The following is an 18,587-nucleotide window of genomic DNA, read 5'->3' as shown; positions in this document are numbered from 1 at the left end:
TGATGGTGTACATGTGGACAAATTCAAATATGTTAAAAACATATTTTGATAGCGCACAGGGAAAACTGTGTGATTGTGAGACTGTTAAGTTCATTTGTTGCAGCTTCTGCGACAGACTACTACGTTTTCATAATTTCTTTTGGAGTGATCGCATCCACATCCGTAGGAGAATCTAGATAGGGCAAGGGGGCATATCACACTAACTCACCAGGTGTAAAAATAGGTGTATCGATAAGAAATTCCTATCACATGACGTGTATGCCACCAATGTTGTGAATGACACACCAGGCGTATTTTCCGGTGGAGGGTTCGGTTGGCTGGGAGTTGTGGCGTAGTCCTGTAATCCCACGCTACTGGAAGGCCGTTGTGTGGAAGGGACTTTACTGATCAGACAGTTCGGGCGCTTCAACGTATTGGAGCGTCCACAGGAATACTATCTATAAAACCGGGTGACAGCGTTTCGAAGTAACTTGTCATCAAATGTTTCCAATTCTCGTTCGAGAACCACTTCCTTTCGTTTGCTAATAGAGTCGTTGTGCAGAATCATCTTTCATTATAGGTCCCTTCCTTACACCTCGCTATTGCAAACAGACTGTAACAACATCACACAAACACAAATTTAAATACGGTGAATGGACACGCCAGTGACCTCATGGACAGCTCATAATTTTGTGGGGAATAAAAGGGGGGTCGGGCACGAGTGGTCTCCTACGTTGCAGTCCAATACCCTGACGACATGACCACCACGCGGTGGCTCTACCAGTTCACTCGACGTTGCACATCTTGAGCTTGTACCGTTTCACTGCTTCAAGTTTTCTTCTTTATCCACAATTCAGTACACCTTCCTCCTGTTGTCATGCTTGATCTGTGTTCAGTTTTTGACGGGCTATCCATTGGACCTTCTTACCAATAGATCTTAGGGGGATTCGATGAGGAGCTCCCCTTGTAAGTACAGACATAATGGAAAAGATAACATTAAAACGAATCCTTTTATGCCTTCTGTGATATCAGAAAGAGCAAATATGTCTAAAGAAACACGAAGATGACCCTTTATACAACACTTTCACTCCAGTTTTAACATATGCATGTAAAAATCTGGAATGTAAAGGATATTTAAGAGCAAAGTAGTACGTAATATTTTTGGAGCGGTGAAGGGTCTCGTCATTGGAAGATGGAGCAATCTAAGAAAATGTGAAAGAGTATAATGTAATAAAAGAATTTAACAATATGGCAAATACAAAACTTAAAAGGATTATGTTGAGTTTACATGAAATGGGATTGGAAGGAGGCAGAATTCCAAAAAAAGTGGTGTAAGAATCATCAGAAGAGAGAAAACGTTAATGGCAGATGTAAAAGAGAGCTTTTAGTAATGTCAGATTGGGAGTAACAATTCCCGAAATCAAATATATCCGAATGTTATAGAATATCGATATCAAATTTAGATCGCCAATATAAAAAGCAGCTCAGCCTGCTTTAGTCAGTTGCATCTGGACTGCCCTTCAGTTTAAAGTGATTGCCTTTTCCAGTAAATCTGCCTTATAGTATGACCATCAGCAAAACACAAGTTCAAAGAATCTGATATTGTGGTGTTAACTGAAAGGAATCGTGGTTTTCACACGACCAGTTTTAAGTCACATCCTCAAGAGTTGGATCACCTCAAAATTTGTTCATTTATACCTTGAACAACAAAAGTAAAAATACACTGTGCGTGCAAGCATAGTTAAAAAAAATGAAAAATGAATCGATATATACAATAAAAATCAAATTTATTATTAAATTAAGTAACTTTTTATTCTCATCTGTTTTATTTAGATTATATTTTATTGCATCATTGATTAATTACTTTAGTATATTCTGTATACATCCTAGGTCTATCTTTTCACATTTACATTTTCCTAGGTCTAATGGAATATATGTCTGAATATATTTGATAGGGAAAATGGTCAACATGCTGTCAAACGTGCGATATATTGTGAACCAGGAAAAACTGGGTATTGCAGATAGTATGATATATTATAAAACAGTAGGAGTAATAAATGTACAATTTATTTTATTACAGTTAGCCTATGTACTCAATAGATGGTGAGCCAAAGCGGAAAGGAAAGTATATAATCGGGCTGTTGAGGAATGGGGAATCAATTGTAATCTCCCCACTATATTTGATTCTGTCTGAAATTTAGCCCAACTTTACCTCCCACTCCATGAACTATGTACCAAAACTATGTACCCATGAACTGTTATTCGACTTAAATTAGTCTGCTAACCTTTGACTAAACAGAACCTAATTTGAACTGAACTGCAACTGATCTGGATGCAACTTTTTTATGTTAAAAACACAACTGAAGTAAAACAATTATGTGGCCCTCATCAAAATTTTTACTTATCTCACATCCTGACAAAAGTGTTGCATATTTCTCAAAAGCACAATGGCAAACAGCAAGCAGGCAGCAACTAAGTTAGATTTCTGTTTCTAAATACATATTCAAACTGTAGGTTGTGGTAATGCATAATGACAAACAACTGGTTTGGGAGAGTTATTCCTATGAAATGGTATGCCAAGACAAAAATTTTGGAATGAAGTACATATTCAGAAAGACAGAGTAATACTTCACATGATCTACACACATAACATGGGTCTGAACAATACAATGCTTAACAAAGTGGTCAATGATTTAAAGAGGGTACAGTCTTAACAGAATTTCTATAAAAATCAAATAGCTTAATCAATTAATATGTTAATCCATGACTCAAGGAAATGAGGTGATCTTTCTCTCAGCTTTGAGCAAGTTAACTAGCTGACAATAATCATTCCGAAAAATTAGGTGCACAGTGCTGCAGTCTTACCTCGAACTTCTTCTCTTCAAAAACTATTACTTTATTAAAAATTTATTTTCCTTTCACCTTCATATTCATTCTTGTTGTCGTTTAAAATAAATCTTTATCTAACAAATACAATCACAAGTCAACACAGCACTGCTAAACATGTCCATCACCTACCACACTTAAACTAAGAATGTATCAAACTGCATATGACCAAAGATATTTAACAGTAACATATCTTGCTCTCTCTCTGACATGCACATCAGTGACATACAAAAATCAAAATGATGTGATCACCTTACATATCCCCCACCTTCCCCCAGTAGAAGTTTGTATGAGGTTCATTTCAGGTAGGAATGGGATGAGGACAAAATTCTAAACATTATGGACTGGAACAAACAAAACAAGTTACAAATACAAAGGGGAAAAATTGTTTTACAGAAATATGAGTTAAAAGACTGTAAGTGAAAATTTATACAATATTCAACACTGTGTGAATGATTACTGCACAGGGATATATTCAAAGTTTATATGTCACATTTTGTATTGAAGTAGTATTTTGTAGCACACAGGAAGTAGGTCACAGTGTCCGTATCACGCAAGGCTTACATAGTCACATATGTGAATAGTGATTTGCACGATGAAAGTAGGTAGAAGAATGTCCTTCTCACAAATGATCTAACTTTCTTTAGCTCGTTGCAGTTATGTCCCTATTGTAAGGAATGATGTGGAAGCAGATTCAGTGAGACTAAACACAACTCTCAGCTGACAGCCCCTCACACACAAACGGCAAAATGTCATTGTAACTGCTTGAAGCAGATTGCAGGTCCATTGATAAATCCAAAGCCATCTTGCAGTATCGTGAGTTCTTTATAAGAGTCAGTTGCAGCTTGTATCAGTAAAGTATGTCAACATGTGACCAACAATATTTCAGTAGACATATTTCTTCTGCCCTGGCAACTCTCAATTGTATTTCTCTAAAAAAACTAAGAAAAATATAGCAGGATTGTTTTATAATAATGAATTACAGAAACTTTAGACATGTAAGTCATGTGACACAGTGTACTGTAACAGGCATCATAATAAACAATTATGATATCTGTACAGAATTACCCTATAGGAGATTCTAAATCTATACAAACATATATGTTTGTGTGGACATCAGTGAAATACAAAAAAGTATAGGGAGTAAGGTAGGAAGAGACATGTAAGGATAGTGACCATACACAAAAAATAAACACATAAGGATAGTGGTCACACCCACAGATAAGGAAAACACAAATATATAATTAGGAAAAACATGGATTAGGGAGTAACCATGGTTCACATCAAAGAATATTTTACACAGTCAGTTTATGCAATCAGTCAAATGTCAGCCCATGATAATACCTAATATGGTCAGTAATTAGCTTGCTATCTAGATATATTTCATGCTTTAGTTCATGCACTTTGTAATACATTTGCCTATAAGTTCATCAGACTTTCAACAAATACCACTGTTTACTGTACTTTTTGCTTATTTCTGTCACATGTATCAGGCATTCCTACAAGTTCATACTTTTTAGCTCCATTGCCTTACCTAACCATTTGTTGGCTTTGCTGTACCTAGCCATTTCTCATCTTTGCCCTGCATAACCATTTCTCATCTTTGTCCTACCTAACCATTTGTCATATTAATCTTTATAGCTATTTCTTTGTTCTTTCTTACCTTTTTCTCTTTGTTTCCTCCTTACAAATCTTAAATGACTCATGAGAGCTCCCAACAGTACTATACTAATGATGCCACATCCTATAGTAACAATTTATACAGAGAACATACATTATGAACAAACACAATAAATGACATAAATATAATAGGCAAATACAATCTGAAAATTCCTTAAGTTAAAGTGATTCGTGTAATTGTGTTACATCATATGTAAATAGAAGGGGACGGTCTGCAATGTCACACATGTTAGTAGAAAAATAGATATAAAAGCATCTTATACTATGCCATGGCAAAAAGAATAAAGCTGAAATGTAATAAAATGAATCATTTTGTACATATATAAAGTTTATTTGTTAGACAAAGAAAAGAGAGATTAGCTTACAGATTTCAGTAGAAGTTAAATTTGGGCTGCATATAAATCAGAAAAAACAATGTCATTCATCAGTATAAACAAAAAAATAGACATTACCACAAAGACAGAATCACAAAAAATTCAATGAGGTACCACATATTAAAGAGTGTTTCACAGTACAGAGTAGCAATCAATGCTGAGCCACATCTTTGCAAAACATTTTCTATGCACAAATGGAGACAAAAATTATTGTAAAGTATAACTGTTACATGCTGTTTTGTTCAGATGAAAAAAGTGACAGTATTTGTTTAGTAAAAGGGTTGAATAATTTGCATCATATAATTACACACTTCACATGAAAGAAATAATTGTAGTCTCAAGTCACGATACCTTCATTCACTATTGTCATCCAGCCATACCTTTTTAAAAATTTACGCTTATAGACACAAAATGCATCCACATGGCATAAAAACTGACTACAACAAGGAACAGGGTCCCTATCCCTAACCATTACTCACTCACTCTTTTTCCTCATTAATCTTCATAATCATTGCCTCATTCTATTACAGTATGTATCATAAATCTCGTGTACCTCACCAACAGAAATCTCAGTATCCTATTACAACATTATCCTATTGCAATATTCGCTGCCTCTGTCTCAATATACACTTCAAATATCAATTCCCTGCTCTATTTTCATCAACGTATTTCCACACAAACAACACCCTATAGCTATAATCATAAATATTACTGTTCAGTAAACGCAGCTTCACTAGCCCACCTCATTCTGAAAAACGTCTTACATCAAAATACCTATCACTTTTCTTTCCAGACAACACAATTACGATCCTATAACATCCTGTATACCTCATAGAAAGTGGTAGAAAACGTTATATGTCTTTGTATTAACAGCACTGTGTATAGCTAAAAATAATTCTGAAGAGAACAATGCATTGCTGATAACCTGTGTTCCCTCTCAGAACTGTTTTAAAAAAATACTGTCAATGTTCATTTTATTAGAAATTATTTATTCCTCTTCGGATTCTAGATGAAATTTAAAAGTTCATAGCAGTTTCTCCAGCGTATGCATCATGGCAGCAAATCACTTGGTTTGTTGCGGGATAAATTAAGTTTGTTGCGCGACGGAAGTGGCTCTGTCATGCAGTGCTATAGCATTGTTTATTGCTAAGTGTTGCTGTGCTCTGTAATGCAAGAAATGTTTTTGAATAGGTGACATGTAGTCCTATGCATGGGTACAACATTAGTAAATAGAATTATTCCATATACGGTTTGATATGCCAAATATGATGACACCCTTCGCTCTTGTGGGTCTGAATCATTTCAATTTAATTATTCTATATACGGTTTGACATGCGAAATATGACGACGTCCCTTGCTCTTGTGTGTCCAAATAATTTCAGTTTCCACAACATTGTCATGTACAATTCTACGAGTGCTATAATAATCTTGGTAGCCTGTATTGTCTCAAGTCACGATACCTTCATTCACTGTTGTCATCCAGCCATTTATTTGTTCTTTCTTACCTTTTTCTCTTTGTTTCCTCCTTACACATCTTAAATGACTCATGAGAGCTCCAAACAGCACTATACTCTACATAATTATTGTACCAATGATGCCACATCCTATAGTAACAATCTATACAGAGAACATACATTATGATCAAACACAATAAATGACATAAATATAATAGGCAACTTTCATTTTGTAAGTCATGACTGCTAATGCTGTAAGTAAAAATAATTGTATTCAAAGCTGCATCCCTGTCTCGCCAGTCTGCGTTTTACTTTCAAAAATTTGGTATTACAAAATGTTTACTCAGAGCAAAATTCCTGGGACGATCAGTAAGATGTTCTAGATATTTTTACAAGTGAAAAAAGTTTAGTGCTATAGGAGCATTATATTTCGTGTGATGTGACTTATTAATTACTGCTGGCATTTCAAGGCGCTGTTCTGTAGTACATTCCTGTTGTGTATTCTTACGTGTGTTCCACAGTAAAGCTTAAATGAAAATGCTACATCTTTGCTAATGTGGTCAAATATTTATTAAATGCCAGTGATTTTTCATTTTAATTTTTTTTCTTTTAACTGGGTCACATCTAGTTACTGTCATAAAATGCTTGTAATCAAAGTTTTCAATTTTTCAGTCTCGGAATGTTCTTTGCCGCACATATGACACATTCTTAATCATAGCTCTCAAGTCAGTAAATTACTTTCAACATATTGACATTCCCCCCCATGAACCATGGACCTTGCTGTTGGTGGGGAGGCTTGCGTGCCTCAGTGATACAGATAGCCGTACCGTAGGTGCAACCACAACGGAGGGGTATCTGTTGAGAGGCCAGACAAACATGTGGTTCCTGAAGAGGGGCAGCAGCCTTTTCAGTAGTTACAGGGGCAACAGTCTGGATGATTGACTGATCTGGCCTTGTAACACTAACCAAAACGGTCTTGCTGTGCTGGTACTGCGAACGGCTGATAGCAAGGGGAAACTACAGCCGTAATTTTTCCCGAGGGCATGCAGCTTTACTGTACTGTTAAATGATGATGGCGTCCTCTTGGGTAAAATATTCCGGAGGTAAAATAGTCCCCCATTCGGATCTCCGGGCGGGAACTACTCAAGAGGATGTCGTTATCAGGCGTTCTAGAGATCGGAGCGTGGAATGCCAGATCCCTTAATCGAGCAGGTTGGTTAGAAAATTTAAAAAGGGAACTGGATAGGTTAAAGTTAGATATAGTGGGAATTAGTGAAGTTCGGTGGCAGGAGGAACAAGACTTTTGGTCAGGCGAATACAGGGTTATAAATACAAAATCAAATAGCGGTAATGCAGGAGTAGGTTTAATAATGAATAAAAAAAATAGGAGTGCGGTTAAGTTACTACAAACAGCGTAGTGAACGCATTATTGTGGCGTAGAGAGACACGAAGCCCACGCCTACTACAGTAGATTAGATTAGATTGACTTTCATTCCGATTGATCTGTAGTGAGGAGGTCTTCCAGGATATGGAACATGTCAGAAAAACAACAATACATGACAAATATTTAAAACTAAAACAAATAAGCTAATGCACCATTCCACAGGTCCCAAGTGCAATGATCGTCATTTTTTAATGAGCACTATGTGAAAGAGTCATTTTACAAATACTAATGCACTGAATTTAAAATAAAAAAGTTTTTTTATTTATTTATAAGGTAATAAACATGTAATACAACTACTATAATACTTATTTACAACGAGCACATTACTGCATTGAAATGGTGCAGAAGTTAGATTGTACTTACACACACACACACACACACACACACACACACACACACACACACACACACAGTAGTAGAAGTTTATATGCCAACTAGCTCTGCAGATGACGAAGAAATAAAAGAAATGTATGACGAAATAAAAAAATTATTCAGATAGTGAAGGGAGACGAAAATTTAATAGTCATGGGTGACTGGAATTCGGCAGTAGGAAAAGGGAGAGAAGGAAATGTAGTAGGTGAATATGGATTGGGGGTAATAAATGAAAGAGGAAGCCATCTGGTAGAATTTTGCAAAGAGCACAATTTAATTATAGCTGACATTTGGTTCAAGAATCATGAAAGAAGGTTGTAGACATGGAAGAAGCCTGGAGATACTGATAGGTTTGAGATAGATTATATAATGGTAAGACAGAGATTTAGGAACCAGGTTTTAAATTGTAAGACATTTCCAGGGGCATATGTGGAGTCTGACCACAATCTATTGGTTATGAACTGTAGATTGAAACTGAAAAAACTGGAAAAAGGTGGGAATTTAAGGAGATGGGACCTGGATAAACTGAAAGAACCGGAGGTTGTAGAGAGCTTCAGGGAGAGCATTAGGGAACGATTGACAGGAATGGGGGAAAGAAATACAGTAGAAGAAGAATGGGTAGCTTTGAGGGATGAAGTAGTGAAGGCAGCAGAGGATCAAGTAGGTAAAAAGACGAGGGCTAGTAGAAATCCTTGGGTAACAGAAGAAATTTTGAATTTAATTGATGAAAGGAGAAAATATAACAATGCAGTAAATGAAGCAGGCAAAAAGGAATACAAACGTTTCAAAAATAAGATCGACATGAAGTGCAAAATGGCTAAGCAGGGATGGCTAGAGGACCAATGTAAGGATGTAGAGGCTTATCTCACTAGGGGTAAGATAGATACTGCCTACAGGAAAATTAAAGAGACCTTTGGAGAAAAGAGAACCACTTGTATGAATATCAAGAGCTCAGATGGAAACCCAGTTCTAAGCAAAGAAGGGAAAGCAGAAAGGTGGAAGGAGTATATAGAGGGTCTATACAAGGGCGATGTACTTGAGGACAATATTATGGAAATGGAAGAGGATGTAGATGAAGATGAAATGGGAGATATGATACTGCGTGAAGAGTTTGACAGAGCACTGAAAGACCTGAGTCAAAACAAGGCCCCGGGAGTAGAAAACATTCCATTAGAACTACTGACAGCCTTGGGAGAGCCAGTCCTGACAAAACTCTACCATCTGGTGATAAAGATGTATGAGACAAGCGAAATACCCTCATACTTCAAGAAGAGTATAATAATTCCAATCCCAAAGAAAGCAGGTGCTAACATGTGTGAAAATTACCGAACTATCAGTTTAATAAGTCCTGTTGCAAAATACTAACGCGAATTCTTTGCAGACAAATGGAAAAACTGGTATAAGTCGACCTTGGGGAAGATCAGTTTGGATTCCGTAGAAATATCGGAACACGTGAGGCAATACTGAGCCTACGACTTATCTTAGAAGCTAGATTAAGGAAAGGCAAACCTACTTTTCTAGCATTTGTAGACTTAGAGAAAGCTTTTGACAATGTTGACTGGAATACTCTCTTTCAAATTCTGAAGGTGGCAGGTGTAAAATACAGGGAGCGAAGGGCTATTTACAATTTGTACAGAAACCAGGTGGCAGTTATAAGAGTCGAGGGACATGAAAGCGAAGCAGTGGTTGGGAAGGGAGTGAGACAGGGTTGTAGCCTCTTCCCGATGTTATTCAATCTGTATATTGAGCAAGCAGTAAATGAAACAAAAGAAAAATTTGGAGTAGGTATTAAAATTCAAGGAGAAGAAATAAAACCTTTGATGTTCGCCGATGACATTGTAATTCTGTGAGAGACAGCAAAGGATTTGGAAGAGCAGTTGAACGGAATGGATAGTGTCTGGAAAGAAGGATATAAGATGAACATCAACAAAAGCAAAACGAGGATAATGGAATGTAGTCGAATTAAGTCGGGCGATGCTAAGGGAATTAGATTAGGAAATGAGACACTTAAAGTAGTAAAGGAGTTTTGCTATTCGGGGAGCAAAGTAACTGATGATGGTTGAAGTAGAGAGGATATAAAATGTAGACTGGCAATGGCAAGGAAGGTGTTTCTGAAGAAGAGAAATTTGTTAACATCGAGTATAGATTTAAGTGGCAGGAAGTCGTTTCTAAAAGTATTTGTATGGAGTGTAGCCATATATGGAAGTGAAACATGGACGATAAATAGTTTGAACAAGAATAGAATAGAAGCTTTCGAAATGTGGTGCTACAGAAGAATGCTGAAAATTAGATGGGTAGATCACGTAACCAATGAGGAGGTATTGAATTGGGTTGGGGAGAAGAGAAGTTGGTAGGACATGTTCTGAGGCATCAAGGGATCACCAATTTAGTATTGGAAGGCAGCGTGGAGGGTAAAAATTGTGGAGGGAGACCAAGAGATGAATGCACTAAGCAAATTAAGAAGGATGTAGATTGCAGTAGGTACTGGGAGATGAAGAAGCTTGCACAGGATAGAATAGCATGGAGAGCTGCATCAAACCATTCTCAGGACTGAAGACCGCAACAACAACAACATATTGACATTAGGACAGTAGAAGAAAGTTCCTTGTACTTATTGCCTAAATGGTAAGCAAGAGAAGACGAGTCTACCATAAAATTGAATTTTCGTAATTATTGTGCTCTAATGTTCAGTGTAACTGCACAAGGACTGTCCAGTGTCTTATGTGTAAGTGCATTTTTGTATAAGAAAATAATTGCCTAAGTTGACTGTATGAAAATGTTTGTAAACATAACTGTAAGCTTTCCGTATCCACAAAACTTTGCTGGTATGCCACCAAGCCTGTTCAGTTTTTGACTGCGAGAGATACTGTTCTAACAAAGTCACCTAAAAATGGTTCAAATGGCTCTGAGCACTATGGGACTTAACATCTATGGTGTTCAGTCCCCTAGAACTTAGAACTACTTAAACCTAACTAACCTAAGGACAGCACACAACACCCAGTCGTCAAAAGGCAGAGAAAATCCCTGACCCCGCCGGCAATCGAACCCGGGAACTTGGGCGTTGGAAGCGAGAACGCTACCGCACGACCACGAGCTGCAGACAAAGGCAGCTAAATGGCATGAATACATATAGGTATTGAAAATACAAAAAATGTGATTAAGAATGACCAAGATCATTGCAATTGCACTTTCTTTCACTATATGTAAGCTTTTGTTCCATAAGTCTTACATGACTGTCTGTATGCTGCATCAAAGCTTCATGTATCTTAATATATGAAGAACAAACTAGTGAACAGTTATCTGAGTTTCGGCATATCTTACTCGAAATGACAGCTGTTTTTTGTTCATGTTCATCACAGGTTGGGGTAGCCAGATGTTCAATTTCTTGTTCTCCATTAGCTGCAGTTATATATTGTTTTCCTTGAATAATTTTTTTTTTACTTTGTCATTGCGCAAATGTGTTTCACTGATTAATTCTTCAGAATTTAGTGTCAATGTTTCCACTTGTCCACTAATTTCTTTTACTGTTGTGTTTATATATTTGTTCTGTTCTTTTGTCTGTCTATTTCATTCAGAACTAAAGTGTTGATTTTAGCTGACAATTTGTCCGTGACATTACGCTGATTTGTTTTCAAATTTTCTTGTTCTGTTTCAAGGTCACTTTTTCTAGATTCAGAACTGTTTATTGGTTGAAGATCATTTTTAATTTCTTCCATTACTGATAAATTTTGTATTTTCAATGTCATTTCCTCCTGTGATTTTTCTGTTCTCTTCCTATGATTTTTTTTTATTTCTTCCCTAAGTGATTTATGATTTTTTTTCTCATTTTGTGTTTCTCTAAGCATGTGATGAACAGATTCTAGAAAATTTGCGATTTGTGCAGTGTGGTTCTATATAGTAGTTCAGTTAAGATGATGTGTGTTGTGTCATTCAAAAAATATTGACACAAAACCTGATTCTGATGCGTCTTTACCAGTTGTTGTAAAATTGCACATGACTGTGGTGATTTCTGTAAGCTTTTGTTAGAGTGTGGCAATTCTTTAGCATTTCTCGTGGACACATTTTGATAAGTTGACAATCTGTCTTTGTAGCTACGGTATAAGAAACAAAAGTACAAACGAGGAAATATCTAAAAAAAAAATGCAAGCAGATTGCGTTTCCTTATGTGAGTAAAAATCTTAAGAATTAACATGAACATCTTCAGTAATGAAGTGATTTTAGATACAGAAAGCAAGCCAAATGGTATACGGTATGTGTTTCATTTAGATAACTGAAGTTAATTTATTTCAATAAAATGAAACACATTTGGTGACAAAGAAATGGATTTCCTTGGAGTTGCAAGACAGATTTAAAATACCTTCACTGATTTGAGATCTAACCTCAGGCCTCTTGAAAGAAGTGTATAAGGCGGCAAGAATTGTGTAAACCAACATTGTAGGTGACCGCCAATCAAATGTTCGTTCTACTATGATCATTATTGTCGATTATTACCCATTGTTTTATATCTGTTAATTTACAGGTATTGCGTCATTTCTCTTTCGACAAATGTATGAGTACAGCCAGCCAGCGGCTGACACAATTTTCTTCTTCTTATTGTCCATGCTTTCTAACATATAAACTACTTTTGAAGTGCCATAATGTGAATAAAACTCCAGACTGCACAATGTACTTGGGGATGAGACAGTCCCAATCTCTGAAATCCATCGCCCGTGTGTGTCCTGCTGAGGAGCAGCACAGTGTTGGGTCCATGGAAAAACCACAGAAATCCACTGGATTATGGCACATACAAACAGACTTGGCCTGTGGGCAGATGGGTGAGACTAGATCCGATGGGCAGGGCCTACACATTAGTGAGAATCGAACGGCTTCAGACTGGCAGGCCGAACCCATTACAGATAACTGCAGAAACAGCCTCCAGTTTTGGCCCGTCACCGAAATCCAATCGTGCCGCCAGCTATTCACGAGCCACAGACACCATGTTGATGAAATGAGACCATGGTGATCAATCCATGCAACAGATAAGTTGTTCAAATACTCTGAGAATAAATAATAATGATAGGTAGGAGCTCACCATAAAGATGATTGCCGAGCTGCAGACAGCCACACAGAAAAGACAATCACACTCTCAAGACTAAATTTTCAGCCACATATTTTGTCAGAAAACAAGGGCACACACATATTCACACAATAATTCAGACAGCTCATGCATACATTACTGCAGTCTTCGGCCGTGCCGTCTAGTCTCTGTGACTCAGACCCAAACACACCACTCCTCATACCTCCCTGCCTGTCGTCGGCAACTGCTAGGCTAGCGACAAGAAGTGGTGGCACCACTGACTGCAAGCTGAGGGGAGATGTAGGATGGGGAGAAGTAGTAGTAATTCAAATTTCCCTAATATTTTCCGACGTGTTTGAAATTCCCTGATATTACCTGTTTTCCAGAACCTGTGGCAACACTCTCTTTACTACTCATCTGAACACCCGCAAATCATCAGTACTCATTTCCTAAAGTACATCAAATCAATCGCAAAATACATGCATAAACAAACTTCTCTCTTACTGCACTGCCTCACACAGCTATAAGGACCACAAATATGAACACTCAGTCACAGGGTCAAGCAGACACACGCCGACAAGGCATACAAAAAAAGAAGAAAATAGTAAGGATTTACAATAATAATAATTATCTGGTAGGTGATGGACAATATGTTAAATTGATAATCAGTGTCTGCTTTTAAGTCAAAGTTGCATGATGAAATATTAAACACTTCTGCCTCAAAGGCGCTCAATCTACGAGAATGAGGTATGTCTCCTCGAAAAAAAGATCAATAATATAATTAAATGGGTTATATATATATATATATATATATATATATATATATATATATATATATATATATATATATATAACAGAGGGAAACATTCCACGTGGAAAAAATATATCTAAAAAGAAAGATGATGAGACTTACCAAACAAAAGCGCTGGCAGGTCGATAGACACACAAACAAACACAAATATACACACAAAATTCAAGCTTTCGCAACAAACTGTTGCCTCATCAGGAAAGAGGGAAGGAGAGGGAAAGACGAAAGGATGTGGGTTTTAAGGGAGAGGGTAAGGAGTCATTCCAATCCCGGGAGCGGAAAGACTTACCTTAGGGGGAAAAAAGGACAGGTATACACTCGCACACACACACATGGATGGATATGTGTGTGTGTGCGAGTGTATACCTGTCCTTTTTTCCCCCTAAGGTAAGTCTTTCCGCTCCCGGGATTGGAATGACTCCTTACCCTCTCCCTTAAAACCCACATCCTTTCGTCTTTCCCTCTCCTTCCCTCTTTCCTGATGAGGCAACAGTTTGTTGCGAAAGCTTGAATTTTGTGTGTATATTTGTGTTTGTTTGTGTGTCTATCGACCTGCCAGCGCTTATATATATATATATATATATATATATATATATATATATATATATATATATATATATATATATATATATATATATGGGTAAGATACAGAGAGCGAAAGGCTATTTACAATTTGTACAGAAACCAGCTGGCAGTTATAAGAGTCGAGGGGCATGAAAGGGAAGCAGTGGTTGGGAAGGGAGTGAGACAGGGTTGTAGCCTCTCCCCGATGTTATTCAATCTGTATATTGAGCAAGCAGTAAAGGAAACAAAAGAAAAATTTGGAGTAGGTATTAAAATCCAGGGAGAAGAAATAAAAACTTTGAGGTTCGCCGATGACATTGTAATTCTGTCAGAGACAGCAAAGGACTTGGAAGAGCAGTTGAATGGAATGGACAGTGTCTTGAAGGGAGGATATAAGATGAACATCAACAAAAGCAAAACGAGAATTATGGAATGTAGTTGAATTAAGTCGGGTGATGCTGAAGGAATTAGATTAGGAAATGAGACACTTAAAGTAGTAAAGGAGTTTTGCTATTTGCGGAGCAAAATAACTGATGATGGTCGAAGTAGAAAGGATATAAAATGAAGACTGGCAATGGCAAGGAAAGCATTTCTGAAGAAGAGAAATGTGTTAACATCGAGTATAGATTTAAGTATCAGGAAGTCATTTCTGAAAGTATTCGTATGGAGTGTAGCCATGTATGAAAGTGAAACATGACGATAAATAGTTTAGACAAGAATAGAATAGAAGCTTTCGAAATGTGGTGCTACAGAAGAATGCTGAAAATTAGATGGATAGATCACATAGCTAATGAGGAGGTACTGAATGGGATTGGTGAGAAGATTGTGACACAACTTGACTTGAAGAAGGGATCGGCTGGTAGGACATGTCCTGAGGCATCAAAGGATCACAAATTTAGCATTGGAGGGCAGCGTGGAGGGTAAAAATCGTATAGGGAGACCAAGAGATGAATACACTAAGCAGATTCAGAAGGATGTAGGTTGCAGTAGGTACTGGGAGATGAAGGAGCTTGCACAGGATAGATTAGCATGGAGAGCTGCATCAAACCTGTCTCAGGACTGAAGACCACAACAACAACAATGGATATATTCAAATTTCATACCATTGAATTTCAAGGAAGCTATGGTGAATGCTTTTGCACTGCAAAATTATAATAACTTTTATGATTTCATTGTTTTACTATATATATATATATATATATATATATATATATATATATATATATATATATATATATATATATATTAAGTAATAGAGGGAAACATTCCACATGGGAAAAATATATCTAAAAACAAAGATGATGTTACTTACCAAACGAAAGCGCTGGCACGTCGATAGACACACAAACATACACACAAAATTCAAGCTCTCGCAACAAACTGTTGCCTCATCAGGAAAGAGGGAAGGAGAGGGAAAGACGAAAGGAAGCAGCTTGTGTCTGTATATGTGTGGATGGATATGTGTGTGTGTGCGAGTGTATACCCGTCCTTTTTTCCCCCTAAGATAAGTCTTTCCGCTCCCGGAATTGGAATGACTCCTTACCCTCTCCCTTAAAACCCACTTCCTTTCGTCTTTCCCTCTTTCCTGATGAGGCAACAGTTTGTTGCGAAAGCTTGAATTTTGTGTGTATGTCTATTGACGTGCCAGCACTTTCTTTTGGTAAGTCACATCATCTTTGTATATATATATATATATATATATATATATATATATATATATATATATATATAGTCAGTGGTATTCAACGAGAGGTAGGTCTTCTCAGAATGTGTGTTTGATGGCAGCCAAAAACAATGACGCGATCATAACTTAATGAGTTTACAGAAGTAAATTAATGAAAGACTAAAACACACACACACACACACACATATATATATATATATATATATATATATATATATATATATATATATATATATATATATATATATATATATATGTTTTAGTCTTTCATTAATTTACTTCTGTAAATTCATTAAGTTATGATCGCGTCATTGTTTTTGGCTGCCATCAAACACACATTCTGAGAAGACCTACCTCTCGTTGAGTACCACTGACTGTTGCAGTATATCTCTGGACTCTTCCGTCGTCGCTGAGCTAAGCGGCACTCCACTTTGAATTTTATACCACTGAAATCAGTGCTCTGAAGTGTTCACCCTAAACAATAAATAAATGTATTGTAGAACACAAGGGATGACCCAAGGTAGGTTTAGATGATGTTTTTTGTGGAAAAACATACATTAGAGGCAACAGTCAGCACAAGCACTATTTTATGTATGAGAGGCATTCAGTAAGCAACGCAACACGTTTTTTTTCTAAAAGCAGGTTGGTGTTATTCAGGATTCCAATACACCTTATTATTCCTTGTTACGATGACAGACACCTCATGGAACGACTCACCATGCTTTTGTTCACTGGTAGACATTCTGCAAGCACCTTTGAATATCTGCGGTGCTGTGATTTTCTGTCAAACGAAACTCAGTGACAGCTCTGTGCTTCGAACGCAGTTCCGTTACAGACGACATTTTGAAGGCAACATATAGTGCCACCAGCTATTGGAACTTCATGAAACTATAAGGGCTGAAGCGGTAATGTTCGACGATTCCCGCAATGAATTCTGCATTTTCTTCAACCGAAATAGCCCCAGAAAAAAGTAGTGTAGCGTAACTTAGTGAACACCCATCACAAAAACAGTACAAAATAGATGCAAGTCTACCACTGTGTTGCAGTTATATGTTTAAGACTCATGTTTGTTTTCAGGTGCGCAGCATGCTCTTACACGGGAAGATCAGAACAGCAGAAAAAGGAAGGACTCTTTCGCAGAAGGGGAAGAATATGAAGCACATATATGCTCATGTACACTTGTTGAGGACTCGTCTCCGGCAGATGCACTTAAGTGGGGAGAGAGCCACATACCTAACTGTGCCACACAGTCCCTGTTTGGGGGTCATTCCACCTCGGGTAGAGGGTAATGTGGTGCTGCAGGAGGCGAGGTCTTCAACAGCCGCCAGTTTCAGTAGCCAGACACAACCGCGGCACACCTACTTGAAGTATAGCGGCGAGAGTGGCATATAACCGTCACTATATCACAGTGCAGGAACTGGTGATGCCAACAATCTACATGTGCTTACAAATTTAGAAAGAGATACGGTTGAGAGACCATCTCAGCTGGACAGCACTCTGGCTGCTCACGAAAGCAGGTTTGGACGTGCTGGCGAAACTTGGCAATGGCTCAGCACGGGAGACAGGCAACATGGACAGCGGGCAGAATGTGATTGGCAGGATGGGGATGGAGATACGCCACTGGTCAGTGCAGTGCAAAGGGAAGGTGCCGATGTTGCTGACAAAGGATTTCTTCATGTACTTGCAATATTCATTTTCATTTTAATATCAGTGCTAATCATGAAGACTTTCAACTAGATTCATCATCACCTAATAGCATTCTAGCGGAATTATTAGCAATATGGACTTCAGAAGGGGATGGAAAAGTGCTGAAAATCATTCATCATGATATGTTATGTGATCAGTGGCTGCTGAATCTATGATCCAATCACTTGCCAGCCAGAAGGCAAATTGCACACATAAAGTGCAATGTATTTGTATGCATTTATTTACTTAAAATAATACATCTTTTGTTGTAACTGACTTTAAATTAAATTTTGCACAGAGGTAAGTGGAGTGTGTGTATACCAGTGTTATAAAATTTATACTTCTTTCACCATAACCACACTGAAATTTGTACTTAGATAATAATTCAAACTATGCAATTGCTGCTGATGTGTTTACCCTATGGTTGGTTGTATAGTCATGAAACCAAAAGCCATAATAAATAAATAAAGAAAGAAGCATTCTTTCATATTTGCTTGAGTGCTGGAAAGACTAGCAGGCATATGGGAATCAGTTCTAAACTTCCAATACTAATCAGTTCTAAACTTCTGACAGTCTTTTGTAATTTGTTTTTCTTCATCA

At 37.3% G+C, this 18,587-nt stretch overlaps 1 protein-coding gene across 1 annotated transcript in view; it reads left to right on the top strand.

Moving 5' to 3' along the window:
• LOC126210590 (uncharacterized) overlaps positions 1 to 18,291 on the top strand; it is an 88,054-nt gene extending 69,763 nt beyond the window's left edge. The window contains exon 6 of the mRNA XM_049939858.1: positions 17,379 to 18,291. Within this exon, the coding sequence (XP_049795815.1) occupies positions 17,379 to 17,693 (315 nt within the window). The 3' untranslated portion in view covers positions 17,694 to 18,291. The remainder of the gene's footprint in view (positions 1 to 17,378) is intronic.
• The last annotated feature ends 296 nt before the right edge of the window (positions 18,292 to 18,587 follow it).

This window comes from Schistocerca nitens, chromosome 10, assembly GCF_023898315.1.
Source record: "Schistocerca nitens isolate TAMUIC-IGC-003100 chromosome 10, iqSchNite1.1, whole genome shotgun sequence".
NCBI lineage: Eukaryota > Metazoa > Arthropoda > Insecta > Orthoptera > Acrididae > Schistocerca > Schistocerca nitens.
The sequence above is the reverse complement of the archived record's forward strand: the minus strand, read 5'-3'. Positions and strand labels throughout refer to the sequence as shown.